Source organism: Lissotriton vulgaris, unplaced genomic scaffold (assembly GCF_964263255.1).
Source record: "Lissotriton vulgaris unplaced genomic scaffold, aLisVul1.2 SCAFFOLD_2005, whole genome shotgun sequence".
In the NCBI taxonomy this organism is placed as follows: Eukaryota; Metazoa; Chordata; class Amphibia; order Caudata; family Salamandridae; genus Lissotriton; species Lissotriton vulgaris.
This window is the reverse complement of record NW_028250942.1, coordinates 232,892-256,624: the sequence shown is the minus strand read 5'-3', so window position 1 is coordinate 256,624 and position 23,733 is coordinate 232,892. Positions and strand designations below refer to the sequence as shown.

Sequence of the window (23,733 nt, the reverse complement as noted above, 5' to 3'; positions counted from 1 at the left end):
ACTCGGAGGAACATGAAGGCACTTCAACACTCATTTGGTCTCATGAGCCGAAAAAAAATGATTCTGGAAAACACGTAAAGTATAGATATACATTCACTTTGGGGTGGACTGTTCCCATAGCATGGAAAAACTCAGTTAAACCACACCAGGCTCCTCTTCTTGTTCCAAGAAGAATTCATGTCAGCACCTATAGAAATATATGGAGCCATTCTGCCACCTATTTCAAGTGGGGGGGGGGGGGGGGGGGGGAGGTGAGACGCTCAGCTGTACAAACTAGAGGCTGCCATTTGCCAGCAATTGTTAACTGACATTCTGTGGCACAGTAATTAAACGTTTATGCTCGATGGGCACAGTAATTACAAAATATACAGCCTTAGAGTGTATATTGGTAAATTCAACGGCCATGTAAATGGGCATTATTTCTGTCAAAATACTTCCAATGATCCGGTTCTTCGATATGTTTATTATATGGCCATTCATTATACCTCCAGCTACAGGATCTATGAGAGACGATATTATCGCTAATACGACTTCTAATTTACAATATTTGTGCTACAGAATTACTCTTTCGATAGAACTGACTTCTACAGTGGCACAAACATCTTCCTCTTCACTTGAGCATTTACATAGTACTAAACAACCGAATGCCTGGTTGTCAAAATAATTGCTACAATCCATTAACATATCCCATTTAGAACCAGCGCGGCAAACATTTCTCAGGGGTTTTCGCTCCCAATTACAAATAAAAGTGGTAACCCCGCAGTTCAGTGCTTAATTTGAGCCGGTGGAGTCCACCAGCACTCATCTTTCCTTATCAGACATTATAAAAAAAGCAAAAAGGGGAAAACACACAAATGGCATGAAGAAAGAAGAGGAGATGGAAAAACCGCCCACAAGGGAGAAAGCAGAAGCCTGCCAGGGTGAGACGAAGGGAAAGGGAGTGTCTGGCATGAGGTGCATTCTGGACTAAACAGCCTTGGTTTTCGGCATGCGCAGTGCCGATTAAACCCTGTGGGGGCCTCAAGTCAGTCGAAATTTCGTACCCCCTCACAAATGATCTCCTAATACCCAATGCACCGGATATTACTTTACAAACTGGCAGCTGCCAGAAGATGAGCTTTTAAGAGACAAACTGTTATGTGAATCTGATGTCTCTGGTTTATGTACTAAGTTGTATTTTGATCTGTTGTGGCGGGGCCCTTCAAAGGAGTGGGGCCCATAGGCCGGTGCCTACTTTGCCCTTTTGGTACTTGTGCAAATGGGCTCGCAGACATTTAATAGCACCACCCACCATCTTTTGAGCCATGCTTTGGGAACCGGCACTCATTATGTTACAAATTAAGCACTGCCTCAATTACACATATCAAAACCAAAGGGGATGATGGTCGGAGTGTTGAACATTGTAAACACTCACCCCCAGTCAACTGATCTGGGTTTAATCCATCATCCGCCACCCCAGTTCAGACATGGCCATATGCAAATCAGTCTGACCCTGTGCCTCATAGCAACAGTCCAGCTCAAGCCATGTCTTCCCTGGAGCGGAAACTAGCATCCTGGGACCGGTTTCGGGTTCATAACCCTCATCCGCCAGTCTATCTTGAATCCAGTGGCAAAGTGAGCAAGGGACCCACGTCTGGGCATACCCTGCCAACTCAGGGCAAACAAAGCAAAACCAAAGGGGACGATGGACGGAGTGTTGAACATTGCAAGCACTCAGCCCCAGTCAACTGATCTGGGTTTAATCCATCATCATTCTTTAGCTCACTCCGCCACCCCAGTTCAGACATGGCCATCTGTAAATCAGTCTGACCCTGTGCCTCATGGGAACAGTCCAGCCCGAACTGCCAAGCCATGTCTTCCTTGGACTGGAAACAAGCATCCTGGGACCGGTTTCAGGTTCATAACCCTCATCAGCCAGGCTATATTAAATCCAGTGGCAAAGTGAGCAAGGAAGCCACATCTGGGCATACCCTGCCAATTTAGGGCCAATAAAGCAAAACCAAAGGGGATGATGGATGGAGTGTTGAACATTGCAAGCACTCACCCCAGAGAGAGGAAGGGAAAGGGTAGATCTACCTCTACGACTTGCAAGACAAGCCAACAAATGGTAAGCAACGGGAGGCTTCCAAGCCCTTTTTTGTATGCAAGAGTGTCTGAAAAGTGAGACATATGCGCTAGTGCATTTTCTCACAGGCTAGACCCTAAAAAGACAATTAAAGTGTATTCACAAACCTTCCATGTGTTTTTAACACATTTCGACAACTACACATTAGTAAACCAGTCATAAATGTATATCTTAGACAAAATGCAGAAATTAGTCCTTTATGAGCCTATTAATAGTCAAGCATTACGTTTTAAGGTCAGGAGACATTACATCTGGCTCTTTATCCATTAAAATGTAAGTACTTTGACTTTTCAACGCATTTTACATATTTAATCCCTACCCCTGGGTCGAAAACAACAACATTTGAGAATATACTATGTTTACTTCGTTGGTATTGCTTCACCACGTAGGTAAATGAGTATGTATTAGACTACCAGAAATGGATCGCCAGCACTGCATGTCTCGGTGCAGTACAGCAAGCTTCTCCCAGAGGTCCCTAGTGAGCAAGGCACCAGCACTGCATGTCTCGGTGCAGTACAGCAAGCTGCTCCCAGAGGTCCCTAGTGAGCAAGGCACCAGCACTGCATGTCTCGGTGCAGTACAGCAAGCTGCTCCCAGAGGTCCCTAGTGAGCAAGGCACCAGCACTGCATGTCTCGGTGCAGTACAGCAAGCTTCTCCCAGAGGTCCCTAGTGAGCAAGGCACCAGCACTGCATGTCTCGGTGCTGTACAGCAAGCTGCTCCCAGAGGTCCCTAGTGAGCAAGGCACCAGCACTGCATGTCTTGTTGCAGTACCGCAAACTGCTCCTAGAGGTCCCTAGTGAACAAGGCACCAGCACTGCATGTCTAGGTGCAGTACCTCAAGCTGCTTCTAGAGGTCCCTGAGTGAGCATCATAAACTACCCAAGCGAAACAGTACACAGCTGCTTGAAATATGAGCAATTATATGTTTAAAGTCTTAAGGCCATGGGGATATCAATGGACAGCTGACGATCCACTATAATAAAACAAGCATGCCATGTTAAGGTAAAAGAAAAACACGTCTGCCATTATCCTATCTGAGGCGGTGTGCTGCTTACATTTTTTGTTAAAGTTATGTGAAAGAGAGAGTGTGTCCTGCCTGCAACAGCAGGTAGAGGAAAGCCAATTAAGAGTACTCCCAGGCTCTAATTAAAGCATACGTGTAACAACCCAAGTAGAAGGGCCATTCCTCATGGGAAGCTACAAATGAAGACAAGGCAGTACTAAGGAGGGACTAACAAGACTATTAACCAATCAGAAGCCAGCATTTACGAAGGACAAGGACAATGACAAAAGCAAATGACAAATATGGGCGGAGAGTGGGCGGCGCTACAAGTACATACTGCAATACACCATGCCTCGCAGAGCAGCGCATGCGCGCTGACTGTAGGCTCAACCTAAAAAAGCAAACGTAAAAAACACTGTAATTTTCAACACCAACAGCTCTAACTTTAATAAATGCGAGACCTATTGCATTGGAAATACAATCGGTCTCACATTTGTTGGAGTTACTGACATTATATAAATGCCAATGTTTTTTAACTAGCCATGTTGCAGGGTGCAATACCATTTGTGGTCAAAAGAGGTCCCCATTTGGTACTGCACCCTGCAGAAGATATCCACCATATCCATAATGCATTGCATGCAAGACAGTACAACGAGTACATTCAAATAGCTATGTCCATATATACAATTAGTAGCTTTGAAATGTGACAAAATAATCATTACATTCATTTCGGATAAGGTTGAACTGTGTATGGAGCTGATGAAGGGAAATTTATTGACGGTCTCATATAAATATGAGATGTTCTAGTGAGTGAAGTAACCACTGTTCACCTCGCTGCGGACCAAGTGTGTGTCCTACCTGAAGCCTTTTAAGAAAATAGTGCCTCAAGGCTGTAATTAAAACCTAGGGTGTAACAACACATGTAACAGGGGGTGTCCTCATGAAAGGTTACAAGAAGAGACAAGGCGGTACTAAGGAGGGACTACTAAGACTATTGACCAATGAAAAGCCACCATTTACAAAGAACAGGGACAGGAGCCAATTAAAAACATGGGCGGAGCTTTATGCCCATATCCTGAATATAGCATGTCTCGAAGAGACAGCGTAAACGTTGCCTAAGTGAGACCTAAAAAGTGCAACATGCATATGAAATGTAAATACAGCATGATAAAAAAACAAATAGCTAAAAGTGAGGCACTATTATATCAATAAAACAGACATCGTTACTCTTCCATTGAATTTCTGGCTCTAATTGTAGCTTTAAGAAAAGCACTCACCCTAAAACAGATAATTGGTGTATTCAGACGTTGCAACTTGTGTAGGGCCTGACCAAATCTACAGTACCCTAAGGTTTTTAATAGAATGTTTAAGAAAATGTCTTTGCGAATAACTAAAATAGTTGCAAAAGAACATATAATACAGTAGTGATTGCTCCACAAGGACAAGCCTGGGAAATTCCTACTAGGGCATCTGTAAGTTTTCTGAAGCTCATGAGCTGGCACACTGAGCCAGATCTAAATCGGAAAAGAAGAGACCTTTTCCATTGCATTAATACTAAAGAAAGGTAAAAAACAGTCTCCGGGCTAGAGAGTCTAATAATAACTCATCACAGTACTTTTCACCAACTAATTTTGCAACATTTTTTCAGCGCAATATTCCAAGAACAAGCTCTTTACCCCCTTGATTTAACTGCTTTCTTTACATTTATGGGGGACAAGAACAAAGAAGACAACTCCAACACCTGGAATGTTGAGGGGGAATGTTCCAGCCATGGGATAGAGCCACAATTATTCAGACTAAGACAACCTACAGAACTGCGCCAGAGAGTTTGTCCATATATTGACCCAGAGTAACAAAGGGGCCAATTGGGCACTGCTCTCAATATAGCGCCGATTTAACTCAGTGTGTAAGATAAAGCCAGGTGTGGCATGAGGAAGCTGTAAAAACCTTCAGCATATGCGATTTTCCTTAAGCTGAAGGGGGGAACATTTATGAAATCCTCATATCCCCGCCCCGTACGTAGCAGCTTGGCTGCACTGGGTAATGTACATTTTTAGAAGTGGGGTGATCGTCCCCTTCTCTCTTGATTTGACTAATTTGAGGATGGCTCCTGCTGTCCTGCTAAGTTTAAGGCAAGAACTAGACAGTTGGGACTGCCACGTACCTGAGGAATTAAAGGTGACGCCTTGATAACAAAATCTTTTAAACTATGCAAGGGCTACTCCTTTAAAATTATTCTAGGGGTGTCAATTCTACCTGGTCCACAGGCCATGATGTGGGATTTGCCATAGTTCGTGGCTAGGTCGAGGCAATCAATGAACTGGACGACTAGTACACGCAGCGCTTTTGGGGTCTGAGCAAGTAGGACCGCATTGTCTGCATACAGAAGTGCAGGCACCTGGGTGAATCCAGGGGTGTCAACCTGACTAGAGGTCAAGAGAGGACATTAATGTATAGAATAAAAAGTATGGGGGTAAAATACGTTCTTAGCGCACACCTCGCTTGAGGTTAATTACCAGGGACAATTCTCCTTCTGGGCTTAAACACACGTTAGCCACCAGAAGAGTATGAAAATTATATAATCAATTCACAAAAGATGCTTCCACACCCTTATCCAAAAGCCTTAGCCACAACTTGGACCTGTCAGCAGAGTCAAATGGCGTTGAAAGGTCCATAAAGGCCATATAGAGAGGAAAGTGTTTGACTGAGACGTACTTATAATTATTAGGCTCAAATTTAAACACTGCTCAATTGTCCCCAATCTTGCACGAACCCCAAATTCCTGGGCCCATGCGATTGTAAATAACCCTACCAATGATTTTAATAGTGCTATCTAATAAGGAAATAGGCTTGTAGCCCTTTGGGAACATCGGCTTTCTTAAAAATAGGTACAATTATTGCCAATTTTCATGTGGAATATGAGTATTTAATGAACTGTTAAAAACATTAGTGATCAAGGGACCCCTAAGAGCAACATTATATCTTATTAAATCAATTGTGGTCCCATCTGGGCAGAGGGCCTTACCGCCTACACTCGCGAGTATAACTGATTTAACTTCTGGCAAAGAGGGAGAATTGATTAATCTGTGGTGTAAGAGACCAATTGCCTCTACATCTTCTTCCAGATGGTAAATAGCAAAAAAGTGAGAAACACACTCAGCACTAAGATTATTGCATTGTAGTAAAGGGTTATCTGGGACTTTTCTTGACCTAATTTATTTATTTATTTATTTTATTTTATGTTCTTATCGAGCGCCTGAATAGACCCCCGAAGGGGTATCTCCGCGCTTTGCTAGTGAAAGGAATACGGATTATGCTGGTCCACGTTCAAAAGTGACTGATTAGATTAGATAAGTGTATTAACTATTTGTGAAGAGATGGGTTTTAAGGGTTTTCCGGAAGGTTAGGTGATTGGTACTTTGTTTTAATGTCTGGGGTAGAGAGCTCCAGAGAGCAGGTCCAGTATGGGCTAGGGCACGGCCTCCCTGCCTAGATTTTTTGATTCTGGGTGCCTGTAATAGCTGGCGGTTACTGGAGCGTAGGGACCGCCCTGGGACATAGGGTGAGAAGACTTTTGTAAAGTACTTGGGCCCCGTACCTGACAGATATTTGTGGATGGTACATAGGATTTTATACTTGATGCTTTGCGCACTGGGAGCCAGTGTAGTTTAGCCAATAGAGGGCGGGAGGGAGTCCTAGATGGAGCGTTGAGGACTAGCCTTGCCGCGGTATTCTGGACTATTTGCAGTTTGTTAAGCTGTTCTTCATTAGTTGATAAAAGAAGACCATTGCAATAGTCCAATCTGCTAGTGACTAATGCCTGGACCAAGGTCTTCCTGTGCCTGTCAGGTAGGTATGGAAACACCCTTCTCAGCAGTCCAATGGCCCTAAAACATGTACCGGCAACTTGGTTTACATGATCTTTAAATGTAAGGGCTTGGTCTAATAGCACTCCCAGGTTTTTCACGGTCTGTTTGGGATTGGGAACAGGTCCCAGTTCCAGGGGCCACCATTCGGGGGACCATAGTGTCACTGCCTCCCCGAACAACAATACTTCCGTTTTACCTACGTTGCACTGTAGGCAGTTTTTGGCCATCCACTCTGACACTGCCCTCATTCCATCTGCAAAAGATTTTATTAGAGCAGGTGTGAAGGTTTTAAAAGGGAACAGAAGTTGGGTGTCGTCGGCATATGATACCGGGGTGAACCCAAAGGATCTCACTAAGTCAGCCAGGGGGGGCCACATACACATTAAATAATGTGGGGCTTAGGCATGAGCCCTCTGGCACTCCCCTGGTGAGCTCTCTAGAGATGGATTTATGGGAGCCCAACCTGACTTCTTGAGAGCGGCCTGAGAGAAAACTCTCCATCCAGGACAGAGCTACACCCCCTAAACCCACATCCCTCAGACGGCCGAGAGCACTTCATGTGACACTGTATCAAAGGCAGCGGATAAGTCCAACAGCACCAGAATCATCGACCCCCCTCCATCCAATGTCACCCTGATGTTGTTGCTCACTGCTAGGAGGGCTGATTCGGTGCTGTGGTTGGGCCTGAATCCAGATTGTGAGTGGTCCAGGCCCTCCGTTGCCTCGATGTAATTTGATAGGTGAGTGTTCACGTGCTTTTCAGTCATCTTACTGATGTGTGGCAAGAGGGAGATGGGCCGCAGGTTTAAGAGATCTGTCCATGGGGATGCCGCTTGTTTCCTTATTTAACAGCGTCCCAATTTTCTTTTACTATTATTGCCAACCGCAGCTGTTTCCAGGATTTACCAGTCCAGCTCATAGAGTGACTTCTTTCTAGCTTTAAGTGCTAGCTTATATACTTGATGAGAAAGTCGCACATTAGAAGGCAATCTGGGGGAGACAGTTAAAGCTGACCTACGGATCCTGTTTTCCACTGAGCAATACGTGTCAAACTAATGGGAGTCCTCTTTATCTGGCCTCACTGACTTGGAAAGAACATGTTTGATGATCTGAACTAGTCCAACATAGTGATCTAGCATGGAACCCCCATAGGCTTCTGATAAGCAACTGAGAAATAAATCCTCGAACTGAGTTAAAATGGAGCCATGTGTGATTAATCTGTCTTTGAGGCACCAGACCAGTCTAAGCTCATCTCTAGAATGTTGGGTGGGTAGAACATCACTCGTCGGTTGAAGCCTCCTCAAGGGAAGCAACCCAATAATAGACAGTGCATTGTGGTCCCTCCATTCTGTAAGCACGACCTTCCCTTTAGTGTAGTGATCCGCTAACTTCCAGGGTACAAAAATTTAATCAATGGTCGATTGACGACCATGACCCCTATACGTTGGCAGAAGGCACTTACCTTCATTTAAATGATTAACTAGCTCAATAAGATTGTGTAAATCCACATATTATACCAGCTCGACCCCCCTAGCTTTGCTGAGCTACCTTGGAGATCTCCCCTCCAGGAGCGCTCCCCCAGCTATTTTTGCATTAGAATCAAAAGATATATGGAGGCTGCGACTGGACATTATCTATTGGGGATTTTAAATTGGACAAAAAGTTAAACAATTGAGCAAAGTTAATACATACAGAGCTAACAAAATCTTTGTTATAAAAATTAATTATGCAAAAAATAAAACAACAAGATCGACCCTCGACCTTTATGATTTGTAAAGCTGGGAACCTGGTGGTAATAGGTGTCACATCCACACACAGATTTACACAGACCCAGGTTGCAAGCCCACCTATAGCCCTACCACGAGGAGATGGAGCTGTTTGGCACGAATAACATGCATGACCATCAAATGAAATAGGAGTGGCCGTCCAAGTTTCCTGCACAGCAATAATATCAAATATGTTAATAAAAGTTCACCAGTCAGGATTGTCTACTTTCCCTCCCAGTACTGCAACTTTCCAACTTAAAAGAGAATAAGAGCGCACAGAATTATGGACCACTAAGATTTTGTCTGAAGAGGCAATAATCTGGTCATTAGCAGTGTTGATGGGCATGTGTGCCACGTGTGGGAGTCGACTGATGTCTACAAGCGAGTCAAATCTATTCACAGTAGGGATTGTGAAAACCACAGTGGACCACTGTGGGTAGTTGCAGGACCTTGAGAAGAAGCCCCAGATGGCATTCTGAAAGTGAGCAGGATGAGTTGACTAAAAGAAGGCAAGTGCTGAAAAGCCTCAGCAACTCTGGGTCTATTTAATGGAGGACCTATAGGGCTAAATCTGTTGGGATGATAAACAATTAGCAGTTTATAAAAGAAATCCAGTGGCGTAACAACTATTCTTTGGGCAGTAGGCAAGCAAAAACGAAACAAATTATGAACTAAGAACGGGAATCTGAAATTGATGATTATACAGAAACTATTGTGGTCTCCCGGGTCAGGTCTAATCCATGCACATCTGCGCACCACCTCTGATATCCTTCGGGATCAAATAAAATATCTGTCGCAATGGTTAACTTTGTGCCGTACTGATCAGTCCAGAGTTTTATTGTATAGTTCCTCATGAGCTTCAGATTGGTCTATGCTCAGAGGAGGAAACCCGATGAGCACGGCCAAGTAAGGACAAGCTGCAGGTGGTAGATCAACTAAGGTTTGGTCAGGCACAAGTTTGTGCCCTAGGGGACCCTTGGCCAGCTTAAGGACCTGAGAAATCAAAATAGGATGCCCAAAACTAGTGGCTGTCACAGAGCTAGTACAAAAACAACAGGAGTTTAACCCATAGACCAGGTTGAGTTCTCCTCCCCATTAACAAATTAGTTTGTTCTCCTTTCAATTGGGCAGACCACGCTGCCCTTTGACTCCCGCCTCCTGCATCCTTCAGGTAGGCTACTCTTCACCCACCCTTGCGCAGGCTCCACTCTCCAAAGCGCACCTTCTCCTTGATTCCAACCTTCCCTGATCTCTCCCCTTTCCTTTTTGTACAGATGATCCTGAATAAATAGGATTGAAACGCCGTCGACCATTCAGCGCAATCTGCGGCGCACATTCAATTATGGTTCGCATAAAATGTCTAACCTAATCTTGACCAACTATTGTAAATAATCTTTGATGAACCATATATTTCTGTATATATATTTTTTTCACTTTGTCACTTTGCGCCTTCCGCTGCTCTCTCACTTGTCACTTGCACCGTCACCTTTTGTGTCACGAGCAAATTAGTGCACCAAGTTCATTAAGGGTTGCCCTTGCAATTCTTGCACACAGTGCTGATACAACTGTTATATATAATTTGTTATTTCAAATATATGATGCCAGGAGCACTTTCTAAAACTTACCACGAGGCTCCCTTCTCCTTCTTGTAATGTCTTGTACATGCATATATACTTCCCTTCCTCAATGATACCGGTTAAGACATTGTTAGTTTTGCTGGCATATAGCTAGAGCAGGTACCCTGCTGGGTAATCCCAATTGCCCTAGTCTTCAATGATTTTGACTGACGTGCTCCTGATGTGGGGGGTTCCTGACTTGACATCCAGTGGGCGCCTCACTATTAGATACCAAGACAGGTACCTCGCTTCTAGCCAAAACAGTCATTATGCATCCTAGGGCAGCTGGGTGACAGGCGTTGTCTATACAAGCAGAGGCTAAAGAGCAATCACATACTGGGGCAGACGCTATTTTGGTTTCCAGTGTGTCCAGGTCTAATAACAAGGGGGAAGTTCTGACTTAAGCCATGTCTTAAGCTGATCAAAAACGCCTTCCAATTGCAGAGATAATTTATCGCTGGCCGCATGCTGAGGGCCCCCCCTTGGAGAAAACATACAGTGGGGGAGAAGACAGGACCATAATTCATCAGTATGAGAGGAGATTGACTGTGAAGCCGGATCAGGGATAATGTCCTGGCAGCACTGTATATGAGCCCCCTGTTTACATTTTCTTGCTTGCACTGCTACTTTTAAAGAGGAATGGTTAAGCGACTTTAAAGAATTCTTACTCAAACGGGGCACAAATGGTGGGATACCCGGCGTTCGCATAGCTAAGGCAGGTAAGCAATCCACCAAAGGATTTGACCAACTGGGTCCAGTACTACACATCTGATAACCAGTGCTTATGAGCAGCCTTCACTCAGACAGCAAAACCTCTCCACTCACAACGCTGATCGCCTGCTCCATCAATGGCAGTAGACTTTGAGGGTGGAGTTGAGGCAAACTCAAGACCAATGACCTTCTTTTTCCCAAAGATCCATTGTTGCGGCGCCTAAGCAGGTGGAAGTCTGGGAATGGGGTCCGGGCTGCTCATGCTGCCCTTGGACCATCAGTATTTGCATCAGATCTTCGGACCACAAGGCAGCATTGGTGGTGCTGTGGGGTCCCACTCCCTACCCCCAAGGAAAGACTACCTCGGAGGTCTGGCAGGTTCCAGTACCTGTGGAGGTTGTGGAACTTCGCACTGGCAGCACATGCCGCCCCTGGGGCAAGCGGGTCTGGTGTCCTCCACCCTTTACTTGACTAGGACTGGCACCGGAAGGCTCCTGCAAATCACGAGGAGAGATTTACTTCCATGGCTCCCGGAGAGGAGGAGGGTGGATGGGGGGGTGGGGGGGGGGGGGGGGGAATCAAGGAGGCAATCCCTGTCCCCCTCCACACAGCAGGAGCGCCAGAGCTACTATTCTCCAGGCTATTTAGGATTCAAGTGAGGAGGTGAAGAATAAGGTGGGAGAGGTGTGGATCGACGTCTCCGGCACCAAGACCTCCAGAATGTACCCCAATGTTCACAGAAGCAGAGACCCACGTTTCCACAATGGAAGAGCAGGTGGTCACCCTTAAGAAACAGGTCTCCAAATTACTTTCCTCTACGGTGGTCCTGGAGGCACAGGCTGAGATGTAGAATACAGATTGCGCAGGAATTACTGAAGAAGCGTTGGGTTCTCAGCTGCACGGAGGCCTCAGATGCTGAGAAATTTCTGGAGAACTGGCTGCGATCCTGGCTCCCCACTTAATCTATTTGAGGTGGCGCGGAGGATGGGAGCTTGCCCCAAAACGTTAACCATGTTATTATAGTGGTTATCCCTGGGGAGAGGAGGCCGTCAAATCTTTGCTCTTCCTATAGATGTATTTCCTTTCTAAAACACTTGGTAAAATTCTGGCCAAGATCCGGGTGACTCGCCTTATAGGGGTGATATCTCTCTTGATACATCCTGATCATACAGGATTCATGTCAGGTTGAGCAACATGGTTAAACCTTCGTCAGCTGCAGTTCTGACTTGACAAGGTCAAACCAGACAGAAAACCTAGAGTGATACTGTCTCTAGACTTTGAGAAAGCATTCAAAACCATGGACTCGAGGTACTTACTAAAAAATCTAAGGTGGTTCAGATTTGGGCCTAGGTTCTGTTGCTAGATGACCCTTCTGCACACAGCACCCACCGCAGCAGTGTGTGTGAAGGGGACGGTCTCGTAGTCCTTCAAGCGATGGTACAGTACGGGACAGTGGTGTCCATTGTTGTTTGGTTTTGCCTGGAATCGCTGGCCTGCTGGGTCTGCTGTAGAGCTGATATACTGGGCACCCTTTCCTTGAACCGAATGGGCAGGGCCGCCCTGTACAAAATAATCATCCTACCCAAACTGCTTTAAGTGTAACAAAACACCCCATTTTCAGCTTTCAGCCTCGATAAAACACTCCTAACGTTCTTCTGGGCTGGGGCACCCCTGGAGTGGGTCTGCGGATGCTGTACTGCTCAGTCTACAGTGGAGTCATAGCGTTACCTGACATGCAAGCATATCATAGGGCTGCCAGCTACAAATCATTAGTGCATGGAGGCATAGCCAATTGTCTAATAGCCATATAGGGTGGAGAGGGCAGCGATGGGGGGTGACGACTCATGTCCACTACATATATGGGAAAAAGCAGAGGCGGCACCTGCTCAAGCCCACCAGGACGAAGTTAGGGGCTAGGGAGGAGGCTACGGGATACCTGGGCTGGAAAGGGAGACTCACTGTGGCTACCTCGGTGTGGAGAGGCACACACTTGTCCAAAGTGAGCATGTTTACCGGCTTCCACAATTGGGAAAGGATCGGTATAGAGACAGTGGGGGGAATGTGCTAGCGGGGGAGAGCTTAAGTCGTTTGAGGTACTCCAGCGGGAAAATGCCCTGGCTCCTACACAGCAATTCTGATACTATCAGCTCTCCCATGCCTTGAGAGCAGAGGGGATCCTAGGGGAGGAATTCCCAGAGGGTAGCCCCCTGGAGACCTGGGAAAAGAGCTTACTCATAAGGCAGTGTCCCAGTTATGCCATGTTATCCTTAATAATATCCCGGCTAACCTTGGGAAACTCCGGGAATGGTCGGAGTCCGAAGTTGGGTCCCTGGAGGATATTGACTAGGATACCCCCTAGGCTGCGCTTAATCTAATTCAACATCCTACACCGTTCTTACTACAACAGGCCCCGTTTGCACAAGATGGGAAGAACTGGCAGTATTGCATGCCTCCGGTGCAGGGTGGCAGAGGGTACCTTCTTACATACGGTTTACGACTGCCTAAGAGTGAGTCCTCTTTCGGGAGAAGTTGTTACCGGACTGGAAATGGTAATGGCATTAAACTCCCAAGGACACCCTAGCTGATGATCCTAGGCATACCTAATGACGTAGATATCCCTCGGATGCAATTGGTATTCTGCATGCTGGAGTTAATTGTGGCAAAAACAGATGTGGCCAGATTATGGGGGCGGGATCAGACCCCCATGAGGGCCGAACTGATGGTGGGAATGATTAGATGCTTGGAGGTGGAGCGGGTAGTGTATGAAAGTAGTGGATGCCTAAAAGTTTCAAAAAGTTTAAGGAAGGTGGAAAGCATATCATGGTTTGAAAGAGGATACGACTGTCGCAGCAGAGGAGGAGATCTCACTTGGAGAGGGGAGAAGGGAAGACTTAGATGGGCGGGGGTGAGTAATGAGGAGTTGAGTGTCAACAGTATGTGCAAGTTTACCTGTTATTGTGCCATTTTAGAAATGAAACTAATGAAAAGATATTCATTAAAAAAATCCCTGAGAGAATCCCCTGGGTAACAAGAGGGGTTCAATGGAACCCATCAATAGGGTATGCCCTCACTGTGGTTTCCGTGTTACTACCATGCCGCGGGATACCACGGAGCAGGCACTTTCTTGTGGTCTCCTGAATGTGAGGTCATTACGTAAACACAGACTTGACGTTTTCGAGCTGATTACTGATAAAAAGTTCGACCTATTGTTTCTAACGGAAACGTGGTTAGACCAGTTTTCCGACTCTGACATTATCGAGGCCACGCCGGAGAACTATTCCTGGGTTAGGCAGGATAGGCCAGAGGGGGTGGGAGGGGGGATTGCTATTATTTTTAGGAAAACTTTGGGCTGTTGTTTAGAGCGCACGCTGATTGTGGAGAGTGAGGCGGGCGTTTTCACGATTCAAATCAACGGGGGCACGACGATCAATGGCTGTTTGGTATATCGGCCGCCAGGGGCTTGCACAAAGTTCAGGGAGAGCCTGCTAGAAAGCCTCATGGAGGCGACCCTGCGCAGGGACAAATTCCTCCTATTAGGAGACCTGAACTTGCACCTAAATTGCCCAGAGGACACAGGGGTCAAGGACTTCTGTCGGGACATGCTAGCTCTTCAACTGGATCTGAAGCTATCGGACCCCACGCACCGACAGGGACACCTTTTGGACCCGGTCTATGCTAACTGGGGAGGTGTGGAGGTGTCAGGTATAGAGCCCATCCCCTGGACTGACCACTTTCTGGTGGCATTCTCCATACAGAGCTTAAAAACCAACAAAGCCAGCCAGGCACCCCCCAATTATCTTAGGAGGAAGTGGGCTAAATTCTCGGTGGAGGATTTTAATCAAGCTTTAAGCGGGGATGGTCAGCCTGGGGGCGAAGACATAGAAACAGCGGTCTCCAACCTGAATCAGCGCATCACTGAAGCGCTTGACCAGACAGCCCCACTCTGCCGCACATCTACATGTGCTCGGAAAGAACGATCAGCCCCATGGTTTAGTGCTGAGCTGAGGCTAACAAAGGCGGACTGTAGGCGGGCAGAAAGAGTCTGGAGGGTGTCTTATGATAACCAGGCCAGGGAACTGTTTCTGGAAAAAGGCGCCTTCACCATAGGCTGATAAAAAAATCTAAGGCAGCCTACTATGCAGGACAAATCCAGGGGGCGGAAAATTCGGCCAAAGAACTCTTCGGCATCTACAAATCTTTGACCTCGGTAAATGCACCTACAGAGCCGGAGAGTTGTTCAACGGAGTCATGTGACCGGATTGCCGAATATTTCTCCGCTAAAGTAGAGAAGATCTACTCGACCTTCCCTAATCCGCCGACAGGGTCTGACCTTGAGGTAGCATTGGGGGACACGGAGACGGAAGGGCATCTTACATACTTCCGCACCCCTCCTCTCGAGGAACTAGTAGTGGTGTGTCGCTCTGTCAAATCAGGGTCCCCGTGGGACCCGGTGTCACCTAAACGCTTGGCAGATAGTCTGGAAGTTCTGGAGCCTTATATAAGGCACGTCCTTGACATCTCTTTCGGATCGGGAAAGTTGCCTGAGGGGTGGAAACAGGCGGTGGTGCTCCCGCTCCGGAAGAAAGCCCACTTAGGCTTCGAGGTATTAGAGAATCTGAGGCCCATCTCCCTCCTACCTTTTCTGTCCAAAGTGGCGGAAAAGGTGGTTAATACCCAAATTATGAAGCACGTGGAAGAGAGGGGACTGCTCCATGCGACGCAGTTTGGCTTTAGGCCACGACATTCTACCGAGTCCGCCCTTCTTATGGCTACGGAGCATCTGAGAGAGGGTGTGGATGCAGGCCAAACTATGGCTTTGATCCTGTTGGACCTCAGCGCGGCGTTCGACACTGTAGCGCATAACATCTTGCTACAGTGTCTGAACAGAGGTGGCATCTCTGGTACCGCGCTGAGATGGATCCAGGATTTCCTCAAGGGGAGAAGCTTTCGAGTCAGGCAAGGAGACTGCTATTCAAAGGGGGTGTCTCTGGGCCAAGGCGTGCCGCAGGGCTCGTCATTGAGCCCGACCCTCTTTAATATGTATGTCGCGCCTGTTGCCTCGATTGTGGAGAGTCATGGCCTCCAACTGGTTTCATATGCCGACGATACGCAGCTGGTGATCTCCCTATCGCACGCGCCCTGTCTTGCTGCCGATGGCTTCCGTTCGTGCATGAAAGATCTTGCCGAATGGATGGCCATCAATTGTTTGAAGCTTAATGGCAGCAAGACAGAGGTGCTGGTGGTGGGGAGAGCCCAGTCTGCTTGGTCGTCGGCATGGTGGCCATCTTGCCTTGGACCAACCCCAACCCCCTGCCAGGAGGCACGCAATCTGGGGGTGTGGTTTGATGCGGGTCTTACTTTTGGCCCCCAGATAAATCGGGTGGTGGGAGTCTGTTTTGGGATTCTGAAGAAATTGAGAAAGGTCCTTGACTTACTCCCGATTGATGCCCGTCAAACCCTGGTTCATGCTTTGGTGACAGCTAGGTCGGACTACGGAAACCTGCTGTACCTGGGGGCTCCAGAAAAAAGCATGGCACGCCTGCAAGTGCTGCAGAATGCGGCAGCGCGTCTGATTCTCAGACTGCCCAAAAGGGCGCCTTCTAAGGCGGCCCTCCAGCAGTTACACTGGCTCCCTGTGAGGAGAAGAGTGGAATACAAAGCCCTCTGCACCTGTCATCGTATCCTGAATGGCAGGGCACCCGACCCTCTGAAAAAATTGATCGAAGTGTACCAACCAACACGTGCGCTTAGATCCACAGGGGGCGGCCTACTGAGGATCCCGAGAATCAAGAAAGCCCGCATGGGAGGTAGGTCCTTTAGATGCCTAGCGGCAACTAATTGGAATAAACTGCCAGCGGACTTGCGCCTGGAACCGGAGGAGGCTAGGTTCCGAGCGAAACTTAAAACATTCCTCTACACTAAATAATTGTCCGCTCAGTTTTTGTGTCCCCTGCTTGCTGCCTCTCCCACTTTCAGCGCGTGGACACGCCGGTGTGCGTAACGCAGCGCTCTACAAATGTCCCAACAACAACAACAACAACAACAAGAGGCTAAGGCCCTAATGGCCCTAATTGAGGGAGGGATGCATAACCCAAAGGTGTAATTGAAAATATTGCTAATAGCGTAATATTTCCTACACTTGTCAAACAATTTTATTCCTCCAATCCCCCTGGTAAAAACATGTCGGATATGGCCTGTCATTCCCCTTCTACCTAAAATGTATAATTATCTCGCTGCTCGGCTGTGGAAAAGTCTAGGTTTGCATTATTGTCTTTTTCTAGTTATCTTTCCTTTTTCTGTCCTTTTCTCTTTCTTTCTTTTTGTCTTTCTCGCCTTTCTTTTCCTTCTTTCTCTCTATTTCTTAATCTGTTTCTGTTGCTTTCTCTCACTTCCTCTCATGCATGTTGATTTTGTTTCTTTGCTTCTTTCTTTTCTTTCCATCATATTTCTCTCCTTTCCTTGCCTCACTCTCATCCTTTTCCCTTATTTCTTTTATGTCGCTTCTTTTTTTTGGCCAATCTTTCTTTTCCCTTTTTTCGTGCATTTTTGCTTTTCCCCTTTTGCCTTTCATCTCTCCATGTCAAAATAAAAAAGGGAGTTACCCTAGTTTAAACTATGGACCGGGTAGCACAGTTAGACAAGGCAAAAAGTCCCTATTCAAGACAAATATTGTATGGAGCAGAGTGTTCTATACTTAGGGGAGTAACTTGATATGGATCATGTGCTATATTTGTAACCCAATCTAGAGCATAGCCATATTTTGAGCGAACTAGACAGAATAAACAAATTAAAAACAGCTTTTAGTTTAAAGGTATGCAAAAACAAGGTTACTGCAATATAAATAAGAGGATTTTGTATTCAATAAAAATTACAGGTTTAAAATTACAATATACACAAGGTTAAAAAACAATCTTCTTCTCATGGAGAAGTATGCAATTAATTCTATGCAAAATACCCAATACAATTCGTTTCTTCTACAGTTAGAAGGAACACAAATGATTTGAAAACAGATACTTATCTAAGTACAGAACACTCTGCTCCATACAATATTTGTCTTGAATAGGGACTTTTTTGCGTTGTCTTCTCTCCTTGTGCCATTTGTTTCATTTCTCTGTTTAGCCTCTTCTTAAATTTCCTTCCTTCCTCTACTTTCTTGATTCATTCGTCACCTTCCTTCATTTCATCTCCTTCCCATCTTTCCACCCGGCTTTTCACCCCTCAGTCCTCCTCCAACCTTTTTTTACTCTCTTTTGTCCCCTTTTTCTTTCTTTCCTTTTTTACTTCTTTCCTCGCATTCCGTTTTAATTTCCTATTTATTTCGATCAGCTGTTGCCTTTTCCTTCCTTTCTTAATCTGCCTTTTTCTTTTGTTAAGTGTACTTAACACTCTAAAGCAATCTTTTAATTAATGAACTGGTCTTTAGTCTTTGCCTCAGAGCTATACTCACAAGTATGGGGATGGCCACAGAGATGATAAGTTGTAGAGCGCTTGTAGAGATATTAACTTCTAGAGCCCTATCAAGGTTGCATGGCCTTAATTGTGCATCATCAAGGCACTACGAGCTTCTGGACCTCAACTAATGAACTTTATGGCAATTAGATAGATAATGGAGTCTTTAGGGCCCTGTCAGCCAATGAAAGTAGTGCCATCCGAATGACGACGAGGCAACAAACCCCAGTGAGACACTCAACTTTCACTGCTGGTTCAGAAAACGACAGGGTGCAAAACTGGTCCTTGGGAACCACACAGGTAAACCTTTCTCGATACAGTACTCCTGCCATTATGCTAACTGCAGCAGGACTACACTTTTGTGCTGGTATCAAATACATATATTATAAGTGGTAGTGTAAATTTGAGCACGATAGGACATGGAGCTGGTAGCTACAAAAAGCTTCCCGACCGCGCCAATATAAGTTGATACAGCCTGCTAAGATACCATTTTGATTGGTTGATTAGCTCCAACAATCTATTCCAGGTACTCGTTGGGGATATTAGTTTCCTAGTAAAAAACTGGGTACTTAAAATATAACTTATGGATAAAGACTTTGACTATGATGTATTCATCATTTGTCAACCATTTTTAATTCAAGATTTACCTTAAGACTAGGCTTGGCTTCGAGGTATTTAAGCAAGGCATAGAAAGAGAGAAGCTGTGTAGAAACCTCATCAAAACTTTCCTGAAGCATTATCTCCGTTACCACTAAAACAGCATCTGGTAAGAAATAAAAGAGAAATAAATAAAATACAAATGAAAATTTAAACAGAATGTCAAATAGACTGTATTCCAAACAACAATTATAAGGCAAGATTATATTGCTAAGAAAACAAACCTGAATACTGCCTGGAAATCTGAAACCAGGGTCATGAGACAGATGCTTAGCAAAATTCGCAAGTAAGCAAGTGTAACAATTAAATAAACAAACAGTGGACAATCATTAAAAGCGTAAAAACTGCAAGGACACAAATAATACATAAAACAGTAGTGTAGCGTCTTTCTAGCCGGGGTACCCGCAATGTCTACGCCACACACGGAGCTTGGTATCACATTCCTTTATTCGTCTGCGTGTAACTGCAAACTCAACATTCTAAAGCAGCCTTCACTGTAATACACTCCATTCATTACATCATAGCTCTACAGAGTTCATTAGGAGTCAAAAGGGTTTCATCGCTGTTAACTCGCAAGACACTACATCTCCCCTTTTGTTAAACAAAAACTTTGCAAAAGATACACACATATATACATTTAAATCTCTCCAATTAGTCTCTTTGGTGCTGTACTTGTTTGACCTGAACGTGTCGAGCGAAGTTGAGACCGGACATCAGCATGATCCAAGAGCTTCTGGGATAGTGAGAAGGCAGCAGCAGTTACAGGTGCTTCAGAGTCAGTCTTTTCTTCACCTTTGAGATCTAGTGAACTATGAATCAAACGCTGAAAGTGAGAAGAGTTTCTGGAAATGGACTTAGCAGGGCACCGGGAAGTCACCATATGTCCTTTGGTCGATATTACTTGGGAAGGTTCAGCATCACAGTGAGCATCAGATTTTCTTTTCCGCATCTTCCATGTTTTTCGCATGTTGTCTTCGTTCAACAAATGTTTTCATCTTTTGTTTCTTAACCAGGTCCCTTGCATGAGTTGCAGTCTCATCTCTTTCTCTTTGATTGGTCCACTGGGGTATCTTGGTTGTTATTGCTCTCCCAAACAACAATGTTGCCGGACTCGAACTGTTTGTAAACTGAGCTTTCCAGGTGTAGCACGCTGCACAGCTTTCTTTAGCATACTCATAAATCTTTTCAATCAGTCTGTTGGTCTGCGGCCACAGAGTTGAGCTCTAAAAAGTCTTTGAACTTGCGACTATTAAAAGGCGGGCCATTGCCAGAGTTTAGTAAGGCTAGAAGACCCCATGTCGCAAAGACGCCATCCATTTTCTCTATGACTTTTTCTTGAGTGGTGGATGAGAGATCCTCGTTAATGGAAATCGCGAGTATTCATCCACAATCACCGACAGGTTCTGTCCCTTGTCGATGGGACTGAAAAAGTAAATGGCTATTCTTTCCATGCATGCTTCGGGAGTTCTGACATGTTTAGGGCGTGTTGAATAACTTTTGTAGATAGGCATTGCATAGATGACAGGCCTTTAATTCCTACCTAACTCGCTCATCGAGATATGGAAACCAGACTCAGTCTTGCAGAACTTGTTTTGCAGTAACAATTCCCCTATGTCCTTTGTGGACCCCTTAAATAATTTTCTGCTGGAGACTCTACGGAATCAAGATTCTCGACCCTCGCATAATAACTCCCTCTTGAGGTATGAACAGTTGATTTTTAACATTTTTGCATTTTTGATGTTGACCCTCACTGGTGAGAGGTCGAGTGTGCCACAACTGATGTGTAATTATATCTTTCAACTTTAGCATGTCACTATCATGGCTTATGGCATGGAAAATCTGGGCTAAAGAAATGGCAACTGGTGTGTTTGATTTTACGATGAAGTTGATATTAGCTTCGGCTGGCTTGGATAGAGTGCCTTGACCTTGAATAGGTACTCTGGAAAAGTAGTCAGCAGAGTTCTGAACCTTTGCTGGCTTATGCACAATGTTATACTTGTAATATTGTAGCCGTAGTCCCCAACATTCAAAGCATGGAGTCATCTTGGCCTTCGGATTGCCAAATATTATTAGTAAAGCTTGATGATCTGCTACCAGCATAACAGGCTCTCAGTACTGGAATACATGGAAAGGTTCACATGCCCATACCATTGGTAAACTTTCTTTTTCAGGATTTGAGTAACTGGTTCTGGTTGGGACAACCTCGAACTTGCATACGCCACAATATGTCTTTGAGCATCGGGGTGTCCGCTGTACTGTGCAAGGATAGCACCTAACCCCAGTAGGCTAGCATCAACAACAACCTCTGTATGGAGTAATACATCGAAATGAGCCATTTCAGTAGCATTCTCAATGGCTTGTTTGAGTTTCCTAAAAATTGTTATCACATTCATGGACACACTTAAATGAAACATTCTTTTTTGTTAACTCTCTCTATTTAAGACCTCCAGTGGCAAAGTCTCCTATACATCTAGAACAGTAGCTGGCCATGCCAAGAAATGAACACACAATGGAAACATCTTGTGGGTGATCAGCATTTGACAGCACTTGTACTTTAGCAGGATGTAATGTCAGAAAAGATAGGGCCAAATAATATTCTCTTTGTCTTATGAAATTCACATTTGTTTGCATTCCAAGTTAATCCTGCTTCATCAAGTAAACAACATAGTTGTGTAACAGCTTTATCATGTTCTTTTTGTGTAGCTCCAAAAACAAATATGTCGTCGCTGTAATTGAATGCATTCATGACAGTCTGAATGATATGTTGAATGACGTCTTAGTGAAATAGGCCAACATGCGTAGAAAAGGTTGTAACTTACCTGCAATCTTCTTCAAGTTCCAACTGATGATAATCTATGTTTAAATCAAGGCAAGATAACCTGGATGTCGTTCTCATACAATTTCCTTGTTTGCCTGATGCATGTCAACGCATATGCATACTGCTCCTTCACTGTCCTTTTTGGGTGCTACCACTACCACGATGGGAGAAACCCATGACATTAGACCAGTAGAACGTTCAATTATATCATGCTCAAGTAACGCGTAAACGTTGCTATTGGAACGTTTCTGCAGCCATTTTGTGCTCCCACCTTGACACACTTGTTTTTCCCTTTCCTTTGCACACTGTCACAAAATGGTTCTCCTTTCCACAGCCCTTAAAATCTGTCCCATGGCAGGACATTTGCCTTTGTGTGTAAACAAAAATCCACATCTAAAACATGACATCTTTTTACGTAGAGACATCACCTTGTGTCTTTCAGTCTTTTGCTTTGACTTGCTTTTCACACTCATGGCTGATTCCTTCGTGGAGCCTCTGGCCTCCATGTCAGCAGCTTGTCAATGGACACGATCCTCAGCTCTCACAGCCATCAACACTCATTCCAGGCTCAAAGTTTCTCTCAGCATTCGCCATATGACTGAATCAATGACCCTGAAACGCATGGCCTCTTCATCATTAAATTAATTGAACTTACAGTGTTTGATGAGTGTGTCAAGTCTCTCTATAAATTTATCAAAGTTTTCAACAACATTCTGTCCTTCTTGACTGAAAATATATCTTTCATAGTCAACATTTGGCATCGGAATGAACTTGAGATTCAACGTTTCTTTAACCTGACTGTATGGGATTGTCAGTTTGTGGCATTTTCTTTTGGATTTAATCTACGCCATCATCAGTAAGGTTTTTGAGATATTTGATAAGCTTCCTGTTAGCAGTTTCTTCAAGTGTATCATTGAAATCTTCAAATATCTCGATCCACGTAGTCCATCGGTCATCAATATTTTGCTTTTTGGTGGTATTGAACGATGATGGTGGTGGTTTCAAGAAAGTGGCAGCGTTGTAGATCAGTGTGGAAGTTACTGAGGCTGGGCATGGTGGAATTTCGGCGACTGATTCCAGCTCATTCTCTTCGAGACCCTTAACATGCTATCCTCCGGATCATCCATGATGATAACTGGAAACGTGATTTTCTTTTTGGTCTCCATCGGAACAACCACCTGTCACTATTTCGAACACATCACTGACGTTCACACTTCAGGAACTTTGGAGTCGTTCTGAGCCCCACCCAGTGCCTTTGGTGGCTGGCCTCTTAAGGTATGGATGGCTCCATAAGCACATGCACAACCTCAGGCAATTCTCCTTGGGCTTCTTTGCCCGTTGCTGAGGTATGAAGAGTCTCTTGAATTACTTCTGGTAAGCAGACAACAGTTTACTTGCATCTAAGCCGCTTTGCTTCGGGCACTTCTGTGCACTTGCTTACACCTGGTTTATCTCTGCCTCGCAGCACTTGTAATTGCAGCGTTATCTTGCTCTTGGCTATCGCTTTGTACTTCTTGACACCAGGTTGATTTCGGCTTGCAGCACTTGTAATTGCAGCATTATCTTGTGCTTGGCTGTTGCTGTGCACTTTTGTGACACCAGGTTGATCTCTGCTTAGCAGCACTTGTAATAGCAGCATTATCACGCAGTACTCTGTATGGCTCTATGTTGCGTGATACCTTTTTGTATGCCCTTACCAACAGGTTCTCGACCAACA

At 45.1% G+C, this 23,733-nt stretch overlaps 1 protein-coding gene across 1 annotated transcript in view; it reads right to left on the bottom strand.

Annotated features, from left to right (window-relative positions):
• LOC147663075 (small ribosomal subunit protein mS27-like) overlaps nucleotides 1–23,733 on the bottom strand; it is a 439,048-nt gene that overhangs the window by 200,111 nt on the left and 215,204 nt on the right. The window contains exon 7 of the mRNA XM_086950700.1: nucleotides 19,189–19,304. Coding sequence (XP_086806826.1) covers nucleotides 19,189–19,304 — 116 coding nt within the window. The remainder of the gene's footprint in view (nucleotides 1–19,188; nucleotides 19,305–23,733) is intronic.